The sequence below is a fragment of the Ahaetulla prasina genome, chromosome 5 (assembly GCF_028640845.1).
Source record: "Ahaetulla prasina isolate Xishuangbanna chromosome 5, ASM2864084v1, whole genome shotgun sequence".
Taxonomy (NCBI): Eukaryota; Metazoa; Chordata; class Lepidosauria; order Squamata; family Colubridae; genus Ahaetulla; species Ahaetulla prasina.
The window spans coordinates 15,878,649-15,899,719 of NC_080543.1; the positions used below are offsets into that span (position 1 = coordinate 15,878,649).

At 39.5% G+C, this 21,071-nt stretch overlaps 1 protein-coding gene across 6 annotated transcripts in view; it reads right to left on the bottom strand.

Moving 5' to 3' along the window:
• Nucleotides 1-20,972, bottom strand: part of MRE11 (MRE11 homolog, double strand break repair nuclease) — a 38,357-nt gene extending 17,385 nt beyond the window's left edge. For 2 of the 6 annotated variants that reach the window (XM_058185168.1, XM_058185171.1), the window contains exons 1-12: nucleotides 20,883-20,951; nucleotides 18,976-19,077; nucleotides 17,109-17,209; nucleotides 15,693-15,837; nucleotides 14,359-14,519; nucleotides 13,400-13,487; nucleotides 12,431-12,572; nucleotides 11,060-11,174; nucleotides 9,551-9,736; nucleotides 4,978-5,149; nucleotides 3,920-4,000; nucleotides 3,054-3,180 (exon numbers count right to left, since the gene is read on the bottom strand). In XM_058185168.1, coding sequence (XP_058041151.1) covers nucleotides 3,054-3,180; nucleotides 3,920-4,000; nucleotides 4,978-5,149; nucleotides 9,551-9,736; nucleotides 11,060-11,174; nucleotides 12,431-12,572; nucleotides 13,400-13,487; nucleotides 14,359-14,519; nucleotides 15,693-15,837; nucleotides 17,109-17,128 — 1,237 coding nt within the window. In that variant the 5' untranslated portion in view covers nucleotides 17,129-17,209; nucleotides 18,976-19,077; nucleotides 20,883-20,951. Of the gene's footprint in view, nucleotides 1-3,053; nucleotides 3,181-3,919; nucleotides 4,001-4,977; nucleotides 5,150-9,550; nucleotides 9,737-11,059; nucleotides 11,175-12,430; nucleotides 12,573-13,399; nucleotides 13,488-14,358; nucleotides 14,520-15,692; nucleotides 15,838-17,108; nucleotides 17,210-18,975; nucleotides 19,078-20,882 lie in introns of all 6 variants that reach the window. The other 4 variants (XM_058185173.1, XM_058185169.1, XM_058185174.1 and 1 more) reach the window with 4 other exon arrangements.
• Between the last annotated feature and the right edge of the window lie 99 nt (nucleotides 20,973-21,071).

Genomic DNA, 21,071 nt, shown 5'->3' on the forward strand with positions numbered 1-21,071 from the left:
ACAGAAAATGTGTTATGTTTTATGTCTACATTTTAAAAATACAGACAGAAAGATAAAACAAATAATAATTTTCAACAGTAAAACAACACTATTAAAATAACACAAGTTTGTACTGCAGATTACATTTGCGTTTACATTTTACTGCAGATTACATTCACGTTTACATTTTATTCAGTTTTCAGTCTTATTGAATACATGATTTTATATGATCACTTAATTAGGAAACTTAAGACTCAGAACTGAGTTAACTATTTGCTCAAAAATATTAATGTGTTCTAACTTTAAAATGCAAAGACCACTGTTCAAAAATAATGATTGAATTTTAAAAGGGCCTGTTAAAAACACAAAAGACTCTAGAACAGACTTTAATAAAGCTTGAGATTTTTTTTCTAATACACATTGTTGGGATAATCATTCTTCAAATCACCAATTTCATTTCATATTATCAGGAATGTTTTTTTAGATTCATTTCCTCTTCAGCAAACCTCACTGGTGTTTAATAGCAAATGTTTTATCACCCATTAATAATTGCCTTTTTAAAAACTTGGGGCGCATTTTTCGATATCCTCAGAAGTACAAAAAGGTGCTTTGAACCAGGTGACAAAGTAATGTTGAAACCATCAGTGAAACGAGGACTAGCAATCTGCTACTACTAAAAACACCCTACCATTTCATCTTGCATAAATAGAAAAGAAATGCTTGGGACATAATTATTCTTCCCAGTGCCTTATGAAAAAGAATGTGATCCATGGGCTAGAATCAGCCATAATGAATTTGTACTTAATTACATATGTAAACACATATTTCAAAGGAATGTTAAATACGGGACACTGAATTAAACATTGCGTACAGTAGTTGAATAGGATTCTGGTCCTTACCAGGTGATTTTATATATTACAATTTATATATTACATTTTATATTACAATTTATGCAAATCAAATAGGTTGGTGTACTGTGGAAAAAACATTATCAGAACAAATCAGCTGTTTTCATGAAGAATCATATTAATCGCATGGAACTGAGATTTAAGAAGGACCAACATCGGAGTATACAAATTTTTTTGGTAGCATGAAAACGACAGAAATATTGTAGTGGGGGAAATTTCTGAGATCCAAAGCCATGAAAATCTGTCGATCAGCAAGTGGAGAGTTACTGATCCTATAAATGAGTTTCTTATCCTCTACATTTTGAGTGTCTTCAACATGGCTAGTATAAATAGGAAATATTATATCGTTCTGCATGTTCAGTTTTGCGCAAGATGTTTGTTGTGAATAAAATTAATTTGATTCTATATCGAAGTCATGGAGCAAACGAGACGTACTGAGTTAGCAAATTCTGGTTCTGAACAAACAGGATTGTATCCTAAGATTGCTAGGACTTAAGTTCCACAGTAGACCCTCCAAATTCTACACAATTACAAAATCCCTTGACTGTAATTAGATTCTGATTTGAAAATTTTGCATAGAAGGATGCAAAGGAGAAAGGTATTTTTGTGATTATGAATGGAATCAATTTGTTTAATTGGAAGCTCTATATATGAATGCTTCGAATAAATAAATAAACCCAATGTTAAGCAGATGGTCAGGTTTGAAATAATAACTGAGAGCAAGGTATTTTGTTGTCAATTTATTTATAAATTAAAATCATTGTGCACTTAAGAGGACTATGTGGCAGGAAAACATTGTCTTTTTAATGGGTTTTGTCAAAAAATGTGAAGTTGCATTGAAACTATTTCATAGGTTATTATTTCATTTATTAAATGTATGTGTCACCCATCTCGCTATTGAAGCAACTCTGGTGGCTTAGCACACAATAAAAGCAATATAAAAGGATGAAAATGTTAAAAACATTAAAATTAACAGGTATTAGATATTATACTTTACAATATAATGGTATTTACATTTATGCAGGTAATCCTTGACTTACCACTATTCATTTAGTGACCATTTGTAGTTATAAAAATTATATATATATATATATATATATATATATATATATATATATATATATATATATATATATATATATATATATATATATATATATATATATATATATAATTTTTATATATAAAGGGGGGAGAGGGAGGGAGGGAGGGAGGGAGGGAGGGAGGGAGGGAGGGAGGGAGAGAGAGAGAACCATTTCTCACACGATTGTTGCCATGGTCATGTGATCAGAATTCAGATGATTGGCCACTGGCATGTATTTATAATGGTTGTGTGTCCGAAGGTCATGTGATCACCTTTTGCGACCTTCTGACATGGAAAGTCAAAGGGAAGCCAGACCAGGGGTGAAATGCTCCTGGTTCAGACCGGATCAGCCGATCCGGTAGCAATGGCAGCGGGTGGTTTGGAGAACCAGTAGCAAAAATCCCTCGCCCCCCCCCGCCCATGGCCACCCAATCGCCCAGTCACCCACTTGCCGCTTCTTTTAAAAAGTGCTTTGAAAATATAAAAAAAAGGCTCTGACAATCACAGCTGAGCTGCCTGATCGTCAGAGCCTTTTTTTTTTTACTTTTAAAAGCATTTTTTACAACCTATTCGGCCAAATAGGTTGTAAAAAATGCTTTTAAAAGTAAAAAAAAAGATCGCGCGCCAGAGCTGATCACCCACCCCCCACGCGCTGTTCTACTTACCCCAGGCCTCCTTTTGGCGTGCACTGCAGGCACACCTCGCATTTGGTGCGTGATGCACACTGCGCATGCGCGCATGTAGCGCACATGCACAGCCAGTGAACCAGTAGTAAACCGGTTCAGATTTTACCACTGAGCCAGACTTAACTATCATGTTATGAACTGCAGTGATTCACTTGACAACTGTGGCCAGAAAGGTCGTAAAATGGGGCAAAACCCACTTAATAACTGTTTGTCCTTGAAATTTGGCATTCAATTGTGGTTATAAGTTGAGGATCACCTGTAATTATACTTATGCTTCATCTCACTCACCCATCCCAACACACATAATTCCCTGCACAAAAAAGAAAAACCTCTATGGATAGTATTATTTTTCCTATGACGAGTTTGGAATTTTTTTTCTCTTTTTTTAACATTTACCATTTTTCTCTTTTTGTTCCCGATGCCTGAAAAAATGTATGATGTCTTTTGGATTAGCCACTCTATCCATGTATTTCTGGCTGAATCGGACCATACTGAATGGTTCGAAGCCTCCGCTGTAATCGACCTTCAAATCAAGTAAGATAAAGCATAAAAGATGTGAGAATTTGCAATTAGGCATCTGAAAATAATTTAAAAATTCATCGGTTGAATTTGATGCGCTTATCCAGATTTCACTAAAATATTAGCAAACACTTTATTATTTTAGTATAGCAAATATTTACTGAAGTACCGTGTTTCCCCAAAAATAAGACTGGGTCTTATATTAATTTTTGCTCTAAAAGACTCATTAGGGCTTATTTTCTGGTTAGGTCTGCTTTTGGGTGAAATACGGTACTAAATGCACCCATCTGGCTGACAATCTTAACTGGGGCTTATTTTGCGGGTACGGCTTATATTACGAGCCTCCTGAAAAATCATTCTAGGACTTATTTTACGGTTGGGTTTTATTTTCGGGAAAACAGGGTATTAGTATTATAGCACTTGCTAGCTACAGTTAGTAACTCACAGGAACACCGTGTGCTAACAGCTGGCATATCTGAAAATATATTCAATTTTAATATTCATGCATTTTCAAACAGTCCAGGAGTTTATAAAATTAGCTCCTGTAAGATCCTCAACTTCCATCTCTAAGGCATATTTTACTGCTACTTAACTAAGCAAAACTAAAGCCTCAAGAGATCCATTAGACATATAGAATTGCTTAAAAATCAACCCATACTTGAAACATTACTGCCTATTAAAATTTGGTTCCGAGGCTAAACGAAACGCGAAGAAGAAATCTGATTTAAAGACCGCATTCTTACTCGTAATCTTATTAGTGGCTTCTCTGGTTGCTTGGGATTTCCGAGACGTTGTCTTTCTGCATTTTCCAGCATCAATTCAACCTTTAAGAAAGGGACATAATTCGCTAAATGCAAAAATTTGCTGCAATCAATATATGCATGATATAGCTTAAAGCAAGCAATCTTTAAGGTTTTTTTTAGAAATTTTCTTCTGCTGCTACATATATATTGGATTTCAGTCAAAGCTACACAAATGGGAAGCCACAAAGTTGATTTCCAATGAAGATAATCTGTCCCAACACAGAATAGTATTGGATTTATTGTGCTTGTAATACTCTAAAAGCCACAGCAAAATTAATTTAGGCAATGTATCCTTGTATTTAATTGGAATATCTTCTTCTCACTTAGTAGGAATAGATAGTACCCCAAGCTAGCTAGTCTATACTCAAAAGAAATGCAAAGAAGCGTTGCCAAAACATTTGAGAAGGCCTATGATAGGAAATATCATCAAGAGTATGCAATCTATAACCCCCAGTCTAAACAGACTCTCAAAAACTCATTTTGGAGTCATATGGGACCTTGACAGCAGCAACTGCCATAAGTTGGTAGCAGCATTTCTGCCATTTTAGAAGCCTAGAACACTAAAAAATTTAACACGACCCTTAAAATAAGCTTAACTTATTTAAAAAGGTGATTGTACTGCATCACAAGCTCTCAGCTGAAAACGATGTCGTACATTGTTAGCTATGATCATAATAGCATGAGCGTGTGTGTCTGTGTGTATGTAGAACATGGGTGTCAAACTCGCAGCATCACGTTGCCGTCGTGTGATGTTTCACGACGTTTTTTCCCCCTTCATGGAACTGCGGTGGGCGTGGCCTGCGCATGACGCATCCGGCTCGTGGGCTGCCAGTTTGACCCCCCTGGTGTAGAACAATGAGGTTTGAAAGACAATGCAGAAAAGTCCTTTTGTTTAAAACAAACTCCGTTTACCAGATATTGGCTTCTATCTAGTACCACATCTAGTCCTATAGTAAGAATAATAACCTGTATGCATTTTTTTAAACAAAAATCATTACCTTCTCCATGCAGAAATCTTGTATTACTTGTGTGACTTTTGGGTTGTCTGGGAGAAAAAAGTTTGGGTAGTCAGCCAGAACAAGGTCTTCGAGGTAGAAAGGCCGTACGGTCTGAAGAGGAATCTTCTGCATCTTCATTTTTTTGTCTTTGATGTGCAACAAGCCAACATGTCTGGAAGGCATGGAAACAAAGCTGTTTACATCTCAGCAACATGGTAGAATTTCAGAAAAGCCACAGAATTTGCAACGGCAATAAAAATGGAATCCCTCATAGATGGAGCAGATCAAGATCCATGGCCAAGAACGCCCATCAAGAACATGAACAAGGAAGGAGCGAGGTGGCTCATGAGGTTAGGTAATACTGGGCTGACGATTGACAGGCTCACGTTTGAGACTCGGTTGTTACCACAGGATGGGATGAGCTCCCGTCACATGCTCCATCTCCTGCCAACCCAGCAGTTTGAAAGCGGGTGACCGCCAAGTAGATGGCTACCTTAATGGGGACATGAAAGCCTTGGATATCACCTTTCAATCCTTTCAGCGTAATAGTAATATCATCAAAAAGTCAGCCGTAAGATTTACATAAGTGCATAATGAAGTAACTCTTTTACCTAGCCTGGCTAGGTGGCTAAGTGGCTAGGACGCTGAGCTTGTCGATCAGAAAGGTTGGCAGTTCAAATCCCTAGTATAGGTCTCCTGCGTGAGCACAGGGTTGGACTAGATGACCTCCAGAGTCCCTTCCAACTCTGTTACTGTTATTATTGTTTACTTTATTATTAAACATAACACTCAGTCACCTGAACATTCAAAAATGCATCACAAATACAATTGACTGGTGCTAATGGTTGATACGGGTTCCTGCCAGTGTCCTAGGTATCAACCAAGTACCTTCTTAAGATGTACCATGTTCCAAATAACGCAGTTTTTTGCAATTCCGCTGGTGTTATTGCAGGAAGCTACAATTCTTCTTCTTCTTCCTCTTCCTCTCATTATTATTATTTAAATCCAGTCACATTATCTTACTGCAATTGATGGTTTATTGTGTTTAATAACTAGAAGCAGGCCAAATTGTTTCTTACATTTATATTCCACTTTCTAAGCAGATAGCAATAGCACTTAGACTTATATGACGCTTTACAGCCATCTCTAAGCAGCATACGGAGTCAGCATATTGCCCCCAACAATTTGGGTCCTCATTTTACCGACCTCGGAAGGTTGGAAGGCTGAGTCAATACTGAAGATGAAGGAAACTTCAATATTGTCATCCCCCTTTTCATCATTTAACAACCTTGTGAGAGAACCTGAACTGTGAAAAAGGAATTCCCTTAAGCTACCCAGTGAGCTGTATCAATTATTATATACAGCACATAAGAATATAATTTTCCTGGATAAAACAGAACTAAATGTGAGAGAGAGTTCTATGACTCATTTCCTCTTCCACAGTTTTCTTGATGACAGAAAACGTGTTAAGTCTCATTCTGTAATTTAGAAGACAGGGGCACCTGCTGAACATCTCCAAATCCCCGAGTGGCCTGCTCCAAAATCAGATGTAAACCTCTAACGATAGATAGTCCTCGATTTACGACCACAGTTGAGCCCACAACTGCTGTGGCTAAACAAAACAAGTGAATCCAGCCCCCATTTTACCACCTTTCTGGTCATCGTTCTGAAGCGAATCACTGCAGTTGCTAAGTGAGTAACTTGGTTGTTAAGTGAATCTGGCTCCCCCCGTTGCCTTTGTCAGAAGGTCGCAAAAGGGGATCACATGACCCTGGGACACAGCAACGGTCATAAATATGAGCCAGAGTCCAAGCTTCCAAATTCTGAATTATGGGACCATGGAGATGCCACAACCATGTCCAATCTCCTGCTTGGATGTCCAACCCCCTGCCCAGACAGGAAACCCTACACCACTTCAGACAAATGGTTAGCCAACATCTTCTTAAAAACCTCCAGTGTTGGAACATTCACAACTTCTGGAGGCAAGTTGTTCCACTGATTAATTGTTCTCACTGTCAGGAAATTTCTCCTTAGTTCTAAGTTCTAAGTTGCTTCTCTCCTTGATTAGTTTCCACCCATTGCTTCTTGTCCTGCCCTCAGGTGCTTTGGAGCAGTGGTCACCAACTAGTGGTCCATGGAGCACTGGTGGTCCATGAGAAAATGTTGGTGGTCCGTAGAAAAATTATTTGCATTTCTTATATGGCACTAAATACTATTTATCTTTTTTTTAAAATTCATATTAGTGGTCCGCGGGATTTAAAATTATGAATTTAGTGGTCCCTGAGGTCTGAAAGGTTGGTGAACCTTCCTTTGGAGAATAGCTTCACTCCCTCTTCTTTGTGACAGCCCCTGAGATATTGGAACACTGCTATCATGTCTCCCCTAGTTCTTGTTTTCATTAAACTAGAGATACCCAATTCCAGCAACCATTCTTCATATGTTTTAGCCTCCAGTCCCCAATCATCTTTGTTGCTCTTCTCTGCACTCTTTCTAGTCTCAACATCTTTTTTACATCGTGGCGACCAAAACTGGATGCAGTAGTCCAAGCGTGGCCTTACCGAGGCATTATAAAGCGGTATTAACACTTCATGTGATCTTGATTCTATCCCTCTGTTTATGCAGCCTGGAACTGTGTTGGCTTTTTGGACAGCTGCTACACACCACTGGCTCATATTTAAATGGTTGTCCACTAGGACTCTAAGATCTTATCACAGGGATTGTATTTATCAGATGGGTTTGAATTTTTAAAATTTACTGGCGCCATTAGTGGGAAAGGTTCTTAAGTTATGGCTGTCCTGCTTAGTCTATTCTTGAGTGGTCAATCAGCTAGGAAGCCGAGGGAAATTTTCTCCTTAGTTCTAAGTTCTAAGTTGCTTCTCTCCTTGATTAGTTTCCACCCATTGCTTCTTGTCCTGCCCTCAGGTGCTTTGGAGCAGTGGTCACCAACTAGTGGTCCATGGAGCACTGGTGGTCCATGAGAAAATGTTGGTGGTCCGTAGAAAAATTATTTGCATTTCTTATATGGCACTAAATACTATTTATCTTTTTTTTAAAATTCATATTAGTGGTCCGCGGGATTTAAAATTATGAATTTAGTGGTCCCTGAGGTCTGAAAGGTTGGTGAACCTTCCTTTGGAGAATAGCTTCACTCCCTCTTCTTTGTGACAGCCCCTGAGATATTGGAACACTGCTATCATGTCTCCCCTAGTTCTTGTTTTCATTAAACTAGAGATACCCAATTCCAGCAACCATTCTTCATATGTTTTAGCCTCCAGTCCCCAATCATCTTTGTTGCTCTTCTCTGCACTCTTTCTAGTCTCAACATCTTTTTTACATCGTGGCGACCAAAACTGGATGCAGTAGTCCAAGCGTGGCCTTACCGAGGCATTATAAAGCGGTATTAACACTTCATGTGATCTTGATTCTATCCCTCTGTTTATGCAGCCTGGAACTGTGTTGGCTTTTTGGACAGCTGCTACACACCACTGGCTCATATTTAAATGGTTGTCCACTAGGACTCTAAGATCTTATCACAGGGATTGTATTTATCAGATGGGTTTGAATTTTTAAAATTTACTGGCGCCATTAGTGGGAAAGGTTCTTAAGTTATGGCTGTCCTGCTTAGTCTATTCTTGAGTGGTCAATCAGCTAGGAAGCCGAGGGGAAATTTTCTCCTTTCTTATAAATCTGTTAGTTAGCAAATTTGAATACTGCAAAAAAAAAATACTGCAGTTAGAGAAACAGTGTAGTGAGTAATTTACTAACCCTTAAATAACTTACTAATTAGTCAGGGTGGCTTTGATATTGTGACAGTAGTTGAAAATGCTATTTGTCAAATCACATTCCTTTCAGATTTTCTTTGGATTATCCCTTCTGTTAAACACAAGAGAACTAATATGTCCCGTCCCCCAAAAGCAAAACTCCCTAGATTCCCCAAGAATGAAAAGGATATTGTATTTAGAGCAGGGGTAGTCAACCTTTTTATAGCTACCGCCCAGTTTTGTATCTCCGTTAGTACTAAAATTTTCTAACCGCCCACCGGTTCCACAATAATGGTGATTTATAAAGTAGGTTTGGGGGAGAGCACTGGCTACCAGCTCTGCTTGTCTTTTATAGTTGGGTGGTGTGGGGGGAGATGCGCGAGCTATTCTGGGACGAGGTTCTTTTGCCTGCAGTCACACTAGTTTCACTTATGTAACGTGAACTAAACTTATGTTTCACTTATGTAACGTGAACTAAACTTATGTTTCACTTATGTAACGTGAACTAAACTTACGCACGGGCGATACAAATGGTATATTTTCAGAAATTTAAATTATCACGGGGAATTTTATGAAAACTTAATGAAAATGTGTTTAAATAATGCTATGATTTTTTTTTAAAAAAGTCAATTAAATTTAAAAAAAGGAAAGTGCTTCAGTATCGGACAAAACCCCTACCGCCCACCATGAAAGCTGGAATGTCCACTAGTGGGCGGTAGGGACCAGGTTGACTACCACTGATTTAGAGGAAAGGCTCCCACACATTTTTACCGGATATACAATGCAAATTAGTGAAACAGATAAGAACATACTTTCTGGCAGTTTCCCCTGGTGACAAAGACGTAACCACTGAACTTCCTGGCTGAGAAATATAGAAAAGTTGTTGCTCATTTCTGGTTGGAGATATTTTACATTCATGTTCATGACCCCAAATTACAAGGTCAATGAAGTCATCTAGAAACTGTTCTGGAATATAGTTTGTGGCGCCATGTTTACTCCTGTGCCAAAGGAAACAAACACGACAGCAAAAAAAAAATTAAAAAAAATTAAAACAGCATTTTGTAAACGATTAACCAAAATATCCAACTTTTGAATATGATCCATTCTCACTGTCCCAAATGCGATTATCAGAGATCAAAATGGAGAGCTTTATTAATTATGCTAGTAATTAAGGGAAAGCAAAAGAAAATATTAGATTCTGATATCTACAGATACAATCCCATCTAAATTTCAAAACATCTATAATTACGTTTTGCTGCTCTAGTTTCTAAAATTATTTTGCTACATTGAAAACTGTGACACTGACAAATTCAATGACTTGAGCAATGCATACTTATCCTATGATTTATTGTATGCTGTTTTGTAAGCTGTTTGGAATCATTTTTGGATGGATGGATAGGAAGGAAGGAGAAAGGCAGAGGAAGGAGAAAGGGAAGGAGGAAGGAAGGTGGAGGGAGGGAGGGAGGGAAGCAGGAAGGAAGGAGAAAGGCAGAGGAAGGGAGGGAAGGAAGGAAGAAGGCAGAGGGAGAGGGAGAGAGGAAGGAAGGGAGGAAGGGAGGGAGGCGGAGGGAGGAGGGAGAAAGGCAGAGGGATGAAGGGAGGGAGGAAGGAAGGGAGGGAGGAAGGAAGGCGGAGGGAGGGAGGAAGGAGAAAGGCGGAGGGAGGGAGGAAGGAAGGTAGGCGGAGGGAGGGAGAGATGAAAGGAGGAAGGGATGGCAGGAGGAAGGCAGGAAGGCGGGAGGTCTTTAACAAGAATTGATTAGTGTGACATAGTGGACTGAATTTACATTCAGATACAGAATCTGCTACTGAATCCCAGGTCCAACTTCTCACATAAAATGGGCTCATTGCACAACAAACTTGAAGTGCAAAATAAATGCACAAAAACAAAATCAAAATCAAAGGTGGACATTGTATACTCTGCATGCAGAATACATACAGCAAAGCATTTTTAAACTAGGTCAATATCCAAAAGAAGCTTGAAATAAAATATGGATTTTTAATATTTAAAATAATAATAATAATAATAATAAATTATTGGGACACTGAGTTCATTTAAATTTTGCTCTCTAGATTCCACCCAGCAATCAATTTTTTTTTATATCTTCCTGAAACCCAGAAAACCAACTGCCTCTTGCTTTAGAGAACCTAAAATTCTAGACTTTTCCTGCGGTATAATGTGATGCTGAAATATAGGCTTTTCCCGATTAATGCCACTTGAATTTGTTTTGTATATGACACAAAAAAATCAATGATTTAATTTTAAATTGGTATGAAACCAATTCATTCGGATCGGTTGCCTTACTAAACAGCAGCTGTACCTGTTCTGATGAATTACAAACAGATTAAACCATCTATCTTCATCTTCTTTTGGCCTCAACATGGTTACTTGTTTATTCACAAACATCCGATATAATCGTTCATCGGGAATAGATCCTACAGGAGAAAATTACATGCAATGGGCTTTTAGTGATCTGCCAAGCAGAAAATTACATAGCTGAGTAGCGAGATTCCAGCTAGTATTTAGATAACGTATGAGATTATTTTGCAGTTTTCTACTGGAAAAAGATTGAAGCAAGTTTAATATTAATAAATACACAGCCAGCTTGCCAACTAAAGAAATAGAATAGAATTTTAGAATAGAATAGAATTTTATTGGCCAAGTGTGATTGGACACACAAGGAATTTGTCTTGGTGCATATGCTCTCCTATTATAGCCTTTCCTATTGGAAAATCATTCCCCAGAGATTAGGTGGGCCCTGACCTTGTCAGTCCTTTGCAACACCTTAAAGACAAACTGGGGTTGGGAACACTTTGTGGCCTTACACGTTTTCCACACGACACTCACTGCACGAGGGACGATGCAGTGGCTCAGAGGTTAAGATGCTGGGCTTGTCAGCTGGAAAGCCAACAGCCTAGGTTTGAGACCTGAGTTCCACATGATGGGATGAGCTCCCATCCTCACGTCAGCTCCTGCTAAGCTAGCAGTTCAAAAATCATGTAAGTGCAAGTAGGTTTAGATACCACTTTGGTGGGAAGGTTAAAAGCACTCTATGATGTCATGGTGGCCACATGACCACAAAAATGTCTTTGGAGAGCGCAGGCTCAATGGCCTTGAAACGAAGATGAGCAACGTCTTCTATAGTCGGCAACGACTAGCGCAGGGGTCTCCAACCTTGGCAACTTTAAGGCTTGCGGACTGCAACTCCCACAATTCTTTGCTCGCAGAGGAATTCTGGGAGTTGAAGTCCACAAGTCTTAAAATTGCCAAGGTTGGAATCCTCCGGACTAGTGGAGTAAAATCTGCATGAAATTTCTCATTGCATGAAAATATATATAAAATTTAGAGGCATGCAAAACATATCGTTTTGAATCCTTTCACGAACGAAACTTCATCTCAGTGTTTGGAGTGGTAATTTTGAGCTTGAATGCTTAGATCAGCACGTTTCCCAAAGCAGAGACTTTTCATTCAGAAATGGGTTAACTCACAAAATTTTACCCTTAAAATAGTTGGCAGTATTTTCATACACCTAAATCAATCTTTTGTGGATTAAATCGTGTTATTACTCCTCTTAATTCTAACCCACAAATTACAGTATAAAAATTCAACTCAATATTTTTATTCTTTTTTCCACTTTTGGAGAACTACTTGTATATATAAAATATCATACCCCGATGTGCAAAAATCTTACCTAATCCATAAAGAGCAATCTTTGAATTTCCTTTCTGAAGCAAAATGGGACTAATTTCTATTTTCTCTACAGATGGTGAACGTCCAAAATGATTAATAAGTCCTGCACAAGTTAAAATATCCAAAGCACAAAGACCATCTGCCTGTAGATGTGGAAAATAATAACAAAAACAGAATTTGTGATACATCAATTTTGTTAAATTCCCTACATACAAAGTGTTGAAACCAGAATCTGTTTTTACTTATGTGTGTGTGTGCACATAAGTAAAAACCAGTATACTTTGCATTTATGATTGCTTAAATTTCTCAGACAAATGTTAAATGACAAATTAATGTTTTTTCCTGTAATAAATAGCCCCTAAAGCCTTTGACATCAAAAGTGGGGAAAACATAAAGAGTGCTTGCAAGCTACATAAAGTGCTGTTGCAAATACTGTAGCTTCTAACCTCCAGTTACTTCCTCCAGTTTAAGAATAACCCCTGAACAATTAGACAAAAACCAGAATGTAACTACTGGATTTTTTCCACAAATTAACAACATTTCACAAATCAAACATACCAAACCAGTATGGTAAATGTTTAATTTTTAAAACTTGGTGATTTTTTGTTAAAGACAATGAACCAAATCAATTATACAACAAAAGGTTGTATGCTTTTACTCTTAAGAAAATTACATTTTATCCTATGCTAAAACACAAACCATGTACTACATTAAATGCTGTTTTTATCTTGTATGCCTTCCTAATCATAATCTATGATAAACTTGAAAGCAAGTTTAAGAAATATAATTGCAGCCTACCAAACACTTGGTATAGGATACATGGTATAGGATAACCCATGCTTAATTTCACTAGCAGATTTTAGTATGGAATTGCTAGATTGTAATTTTCATATTCTTGGCTGTCTTTCTAAAGGATTACTAGATAATTAATAAAGCTACTGCTCTTTTTTCATTCCTTTAACATTCTTACCCCTGTGGGATCATCATGGTTGCCATGAATACTAAAAACTGGAATAGAAATGTTGAGATTTTCATCTTGGTAGTTCACCCATGGAAACCTAGGCAGGACAAGTTTAAAGAAAGCAAAAATATTACTGCATCATTTCTGACATGCAGCTAAACTCTACAGGAATGTATTTTTTTTATAGAATTCAATCTTATAGAGTGAATTCAGAATTGTGAAGTTCTTGATGTTCTCTGAGTTTGGCCATTTGGTCACAGACCTTTCACTACCCAACTAGGTAACATTATCAGTGTTACAGAGTGTGGAATTTGCTGTTTATATGTAGTGGTTTGCCCTGCCACTATATTCGTCAGCAAACTCCATATACATTCACAATAGTGATGTTAGCTGATGGGTAATAAAAGATCTGCAATCAAACAACCAAACTCAAAGATTACTAAGAACTCCACAGTTCAATGCTGAGCTACATATATTCTCTTCTATTGAATTAAATAGAAGACTGGAATAGAATTAATTTGATTAATTGTCTGTTTGGAGAAAAGGGATGAGAGACAGTGTTTATATACATTGCTTCTTGATCTGAAAAGCTGCTCATGAAGTTGGAGAGATATTTTAATATATATATATATTAAAAAAGTGCATTTCTCCCATTTTAGCACTTTTCATGAATGCATGAAATTTTTATTTGCAGGCCACAAGGCTAATGCAACAGAATTTTTTTTTTGGGGGGGGGTGGAATCAGGAGCTCCATTAAGCAGACCAAACAGAAAAACTCCCAGTGTAATTCTAATGCAAACCACAATAAAAATGTATGTATAGCATTGTCCAGAATTAGCACCACCAAGCAAAAGAAAATAACAAACTGGATCGAACTTTCTTTAATTATTTACAGTTCAGTTACAGCTGTGATTCGGTTACAATCCGTTATCTACAAAAAAAACCTGATTTATTATAGGAATACTTACTTGCTAAAGCCAAAATTAACTGACTGGTCACTCAGAATTTCAAATTGTACAGGACGGTCACCCATGCAGTATTTTCTTAATAATTCTAAACATGTATATATTGTTTTCCGGGAAGGCTTGTTTTCATGAAAGAGATCTCCACCTAACAAAATGAAGTCCACCTAGGAAGAGATTTTGAGGGATATGTTATTATTAGATATGCATTTTTTTCTCAAAATTATAGATTTCTGAAAATGGTTCAACTAAACAATGTTTTGAGATCTGTTTGTTTGTTTTTAGAACAGATGTGGCTACTTTAAGAAGCTTACAGCCTCTCCAAAATGCCTTTTGGTCTATGAATCTTAAATACTGCGTCTTCCATGCTACTAAACCCCAAATGCATCTGAAGTCCTTTTAAGGCTCAAAAATATGTAAAAAGCAAAAGAGATGATAGTCCTTTCTAGTATTTGGGAGGTTTTATTTTTAATCCTGACTGAAATGCCCAACTTATAAAATAAGTTACTATGTTACTTAAAGAAATATAATGAAGTACCTCTTATACTGAAAATAAAAAGGACTGAAGATGAAAAAGTACACCCAGATATGTTTGCTATAAAACTTCATTAAAAGGGGAATTTAATTGTCCCACTATCTGCAACTGACTTATGGACAGTCGACATTCCTGCATGTCTTAAAACCAATTTTATTTATCTTTTGATTGTTGATTGTTACCTCAGCTCAAAAGATTCTAGGTAGTATACAAATATGAACTACACATGCCCTGGTTAATTTTTCATTACTGCCCACATCTTAATGACAGTATAATTGGCTCAAATTGGTCTTAGTTTCACAATGTCGTTTGTGTGATATGCAATTAATGTCCTAACAATAAGAATAATTTCTAGGAAATACAGACAGTTCTCCACTTCATTCAGTGATTATTTGAAGTTACAATGGCACGGAAAAAAATGACTTATGGTCATTTTTCACACTTATGACCCTTGCAGCATTCCCATAGTCACATGATCAAAATTTGGGCACTTGGCAACTGGCATGTATGTGTGACAGTTGCACTATCCCGTGGGTCACGCAATCATCATTTGTAACCTTTCCAGCTGGCTTCCGACAAGCAAAGTCAATGGGGGAATCCAGATTCGTTTAATGACAGCATGATTCGCTTAACAACTGCAATGATTTGCTTAATAACTGTGGCAAAAAAATATATATCGTAAAATGAGGCGCAAGTCACTTAACTGCCCTGCTTAGCAATGGAAATTTTGTGGTCATAAATCAAGGACTTCCTACATGTGCCCTTTCAGTGGGTAGTTTGGTAACGTGATTTCAAAGTGGGTTACCTCATTATCTTGACCCAGTTTCAATATTTCATCAAAGGTCACAAAAGTGTCATTTCCACGACAAGCATCCTTCTCCAAATATCCGAGATGAATGTCCGTAGCAACTAAAATTTTAAACGTGTCTTTTTCTTCTTCATCTCTAAAGCTAAGAGACAAGAAGAAGCAAAATAGTACGGCTGCATCATTTACTGTTTCGGCATCTAATGCAAGGGAGCATCTTGTAAAGTTATAGATTACATTCTTCAAAGGCTACAGTATTCAGTATTGATTTTATGGAATTATAGCATCATAGGGAACAACTGGGCCTCTAGAGCAGAGGTCTCCAACCTTGGCAACTTTAAGATTTGTTGACTTCAACTCCCAGAATTCCTCAGCCAGCTTTGCTTTGCTGGCTAAGGAATTCTGGGAGTTGAAGTCCACAAGTCTTAAAGTTGCCAAGGTTGGAGACCCCTGATCTAGAGATTCTTCCTGCTGTATTTCTATGGTTAACGCAATCTCTGTGATACTTAGAACACAGGTGGTATTCATCCGTTTTGGACCCGTTCACCCGAACCGTTAACAAAAATTGCAGGTCCGCCCAGGCTCTATGCCCATGATGGCAACCCTATAGTACACGTGCCAGAGGTGGACACAGCCCCCTCTCTCTGGGCACGTGAGCTGGTGCCCCAGTTTAGCTCCAGCGCGCATGTGCATGTGCCTCCCGCCGGCTAGCTGGTCTTTGGGTCTCTGCTGCGTATGCAGAGGGGGCATGTGGCAGGTGTGAGAACATGCGCGTAGGGACAGGGGGCGTGCATGTGTGGGGTGTGCATGTATGCGTGGGGTGCACATGGATGCATGGGGCACGCATACATGCGTGGGGCATGCATGCATGCATGGGGTGGGACGCATGCACAGGGGCCACACGTGCACGTGCAGGGGTGGGGTGCATGTATAGGGGCCGCACGCACTTTGCATTTTGGGGTTTGGGGGCGTGCACGCTTTGGACACTCAGTCCAGAAAAGGTTAGCCATCACTGCTCTATGCCATCCTATTTAAGCACATTTTTGAGGCCGGGCGCATGCATGCAAGGTGTGCGAGTGAGCAAAGCGCATGTGTGGAAGGCAGGTGGACATGCGAACCGGGCGCTAAGCGAGCATACACGCAGCAAACCGGTAATGACATAATGTGAAACACACTGCTGATTTAGAAGAACCGTTAATTACTTGAATTATTTTTTACAACATATCTGCAATTCCATGAGAGCACAGGGTTTTCTTCTTATATTATTGGTTTAAATTACAAAATATTCTTTCCATCCCTTTTATAGTTTTCATTTTTAGCACTGATGAGGTAACAGTAAATTATAGGAAAACCACAGTTAGCAAGACAGATGACTAAATCTCTTCCCCAGTGATGTGAATATTGTGAAAAATTTACCTGGTAGTAGTAGAACTCATCTCCACAATCAACCTGGCTCCAATTTACAAAAGGTCTCACAAAACCAAATGACTAAAAAAAACCAGACTTTCAATCAAGACCTAGGAACAACCAAATAAAGAGAAGAATCTTAGGTAATAAACTTGAAGCTAAGCTATCATAATTTATTGTTTAAAATGTACTTTTCCACTGAACAAAAAACTCAAGTCTGAAAGCACAGAAAAATAAACGAAAAACCAAGAGTCTATATCACCAGGAAAACTCCAAGGCAACTGTGGTTTTTACCTTTTATCATTATCACATCTTTAGCTTTTTGCAAAAAGCATTAAAGCCACATGGCTCATGACTTTGAGGGGGGGTAGAGGGGGGGATCCAAAGGAGAATTTAAAGAAATCTTATTATTGGTGGGTGGAACAATGAGGTACCACAACATTTTTCTGCAGAAATTAAGTGAAACAACAAACCAATGTTTTTTTCCCCCTTTTCTCATTTAACTATGAAAGAATAGGAGTTATTCTCTTTTACATACAACGGGTTTTTGTTGAAGAAAAAAATAATGTTCTTTTATAATTTTTTTATAAAAGAGCAATCTAGCACCTTCCATTCCATTTGTAGAAATTGCAGAAGGGAGACCTAATCCTAATAAGTGGTTTGGGTATTACACTTAGCCAAAATCTGAGGCCCAGTTTGGTGTGGTGGTCAAGATACCAGATTAAAAGCTGGAAGAACCCAAGTTCTCATTTTAAGCGCAAAACTATCTGGTGATTTTTGGACCAGCAACTCTCTTCAGCCCTAGGAAGCAGGCAATGGCAAGCTTCTTTCAAACTCTTGCCAACCTACTACCAACCTGCCTTCCATTGAAGACCTGTATACTGCATGAATCAAGAGGGCTGTGAAAATATTTAAAGATCCCTCACATCCTGGACATAAACTGTTTCAACTCCTACCATCAAAACGATGCTATAGAGCATTGCACACCAGAACAACTAGACACAAGAACAGTTTTTTCCCGAAGGCCATCACTCTGCTAAACAAATAATACCCTCAACACTGTCAAACTATTTACTAAATCTACACTCTATTAATCTTCTCATCGTTTTCATCACCAATCTCTTTCCACTCATGACTGTATGACTGTATCTTTTTGTTGCTATCATTAAGGGTTAAATTGCAACCTATGACCATCATTTGTGTTGTAAATGTTATACCTTTGATGAAGGTTTTTTTTTCTTTTTCTTTTTCTTTTATGTACACTGAGAGCATATGCACCAAAACAAATTCCTTGTGTGTCCAATCACACTTGGCCAATAAAAATTCTATTCTATTCTATTCTATTCTATTCTATTCTATTCTATTCTATTCTATTCTATTCTATTCTATTCTATTCTATATGCACCAAGACAAATTCCTTGTGTGTCCAATCACACTTGGCCAATAAAAAATTCTATTCTATTCTATTCTAAAAATAAACTGAAAGGACCAGTGCAGGGAGTCTTTAGTGACTCAAAGGCATCACTAAAATAAATAAAAATAAAAAGTGAACACCTCTTTGGATAGAATAAGGAAACAGCAAATTATATGGAGGTCCACCCCTTCTGAAGCAGACACTGTATTGAGTTTTTAGCATAAGTGAGTGATTCAAGAGAGCATATGCACCAAGACAAATTCCTTGTGTGTCTAATCACACTTGGCCAATAAAAAATTCTATTCCTATCCTATTCCTATGCCATCCCATTCCCATTCTATTCTATTCTAGCAATGAATTATTTTTGTTAACTGACACTCATTATGTCTCTATGTAACAACTGAGAGGGGTTTGTATTATTTCTGTAAAGGTGGTAATTATAGTTTCCACAGCCATACTCACAATTAAAATGCAAAGGAAATCAAAACCTATGAGAATAAACAGCTTCCCGATTAGGCCATCCAACACTGGAAGTTTTTAAGAAGAGATTGGACAACCATTTGTCTGAAATGAATTGGTACAGAGAGAATTTTAGACTAGAAGACCTCCAAGGTCCCTTCCAACCCCGTTATTCTGTTAAGTAAACCTTGTTTCTAAAACTCCTATAACACACTGTGTTATATAATGCACTTTTAATATAATTTATAAACATATAATATATAATGTATAGGAGGAATATAACTGTTTTATAGGATTAAACAAGCCAAAATCATTGCCCTGTAAAGGAGACTATCTAGCCTGTGGTTTAATATCCCATGCAGTGACCAACCAGCAGACTCTTTCGCCACCACCCCATTTTTTTGGGGGGGAAGGGAGAGAATAGAGAGGCTGGCTTCAAACCAGGCGGGTGGGAAACGCAAGTCTCCCCAACATGCTACAACATGCAACAGTCACTTGTCTGAAATGGTATAGGATGGAGAACCTATGGCATGCGTGCCACCAGAAGGTCCTTTCTGATGGCATGTGAAACACTGCCCCAGTTCAGCTCCATTGCGCATGTGTGCATGCCTCCTGTTGACCAGCTGGTCTTCGGGTCTCTGCTGCGCATGCACAGGGCATGTGGGGATAGTGCGCATGCATGCACGAGGGGTGTATGTGGGGGGCCACGCGTGCATGCACAGGGCAGTGGTGGGTTTCAATTTTTTTTACTATCGGTTCTGTCGGTGTGGCTTGGTGGGCTTGGCATGGGAAGGATACTGTAAAATCTCCATTCCCTCCCCACTCCTGGGGGAAGGATATTGCAAAATCCCCAATTCCTTCCGATCAGCTGGGACTTAGATGGGGGCGGGGCCAGTCAGAATTTTTACTACCGGTTCTCCGAACTACTCAAAATTTCCGCTACCGGTTCTCCAGAACTGGTCAGAACCTGCTGAAACCCAGCTCTGGCGCAGGAGGTGGGGTGCATGTGGGGGCCGCGTACGCATGCACGGGTGATGGAGTTCGTGCAGGGGGGGGCATGTGCATGTACGGGGGTGGGACATGTGCAGGGGACCACACATGCACGTGGAGGCCGCACACACATGCACAGGGTGGGGCACGTGCTGAAGGCAAGTGCATGCATGGTGGTGTGGCGCAATGGATTGCACACGCATGTGCTGGGGGCACATGTGTGGGGGTGGGGCACATGCGCAGGGCACACGCGCATATTGCATTTTGGGGGTTCGGGCGCGCTTTGGGCACTCGGTCCAGAAAATGTTAGCCATCACTGGTATAGGATCTCCTGCCTGAGCAGGGGGCTGGACTAGATCAGGGGTCTCCAACCTTGGTCCCTTTAAGACTTGTGGACTTCAACTCCCAGAGTTCCTCAGCCAGCAAAGCTCTGGGAGTTGAAGTCCACAAGTCTTAAAGGGACCGAGGTTGGAGACCCCTGGATTAGATGACCTCCAAGGTCCCTTCCAGCTGTATTCTGATTCTGCACTTGAGTCAACCCAGTTTTGGTTTTCCCCTGCTGGGCAACCCCAACCAAAGGATGGGGGTCCTCCAACCCAAGCAACCCAGCCAAGAGACCTGATGAAAACCATCCCCGCTTCGGGAGGAGAGGCATCTTTCTGGCACCCTGGCTTGGAATAGCGCCTCTATGGCCCTCCCCACCACGCCCCCGCCCCGCCAAGGATCGTGCGAATTAAAGCAGAAGGGCAACTCCTGCAGAGACTCGGTGGGACTCCGGCTGTTCTTGATCACCGGGCTCGTTTCATCTCGCCTACCGGCAAAGGCAAAGCGAGGAGGCCGCCCTCACGCCTCATCCCCGCGCCCCCTCCCACCAACTGCCACCCCTCCCCCATCAACAACACCCCCCCCCCTCAGCTCACCCAACTCTCCCTTTTTCCATACTTCCCGGCCCTCTCCCGCGAGCGCCGGCGACTACTTCTCGCGAGAACTACGCAACTCCCGCCTTTCTTTTCCCCCCCACACGTGCCTAACACCCCCCTCTTCTCCCCCGCAATGGACTCTCATTGCGCAACCGCAGCCGCTTCCGGTGAGACCTGGCCTCCCCCCCA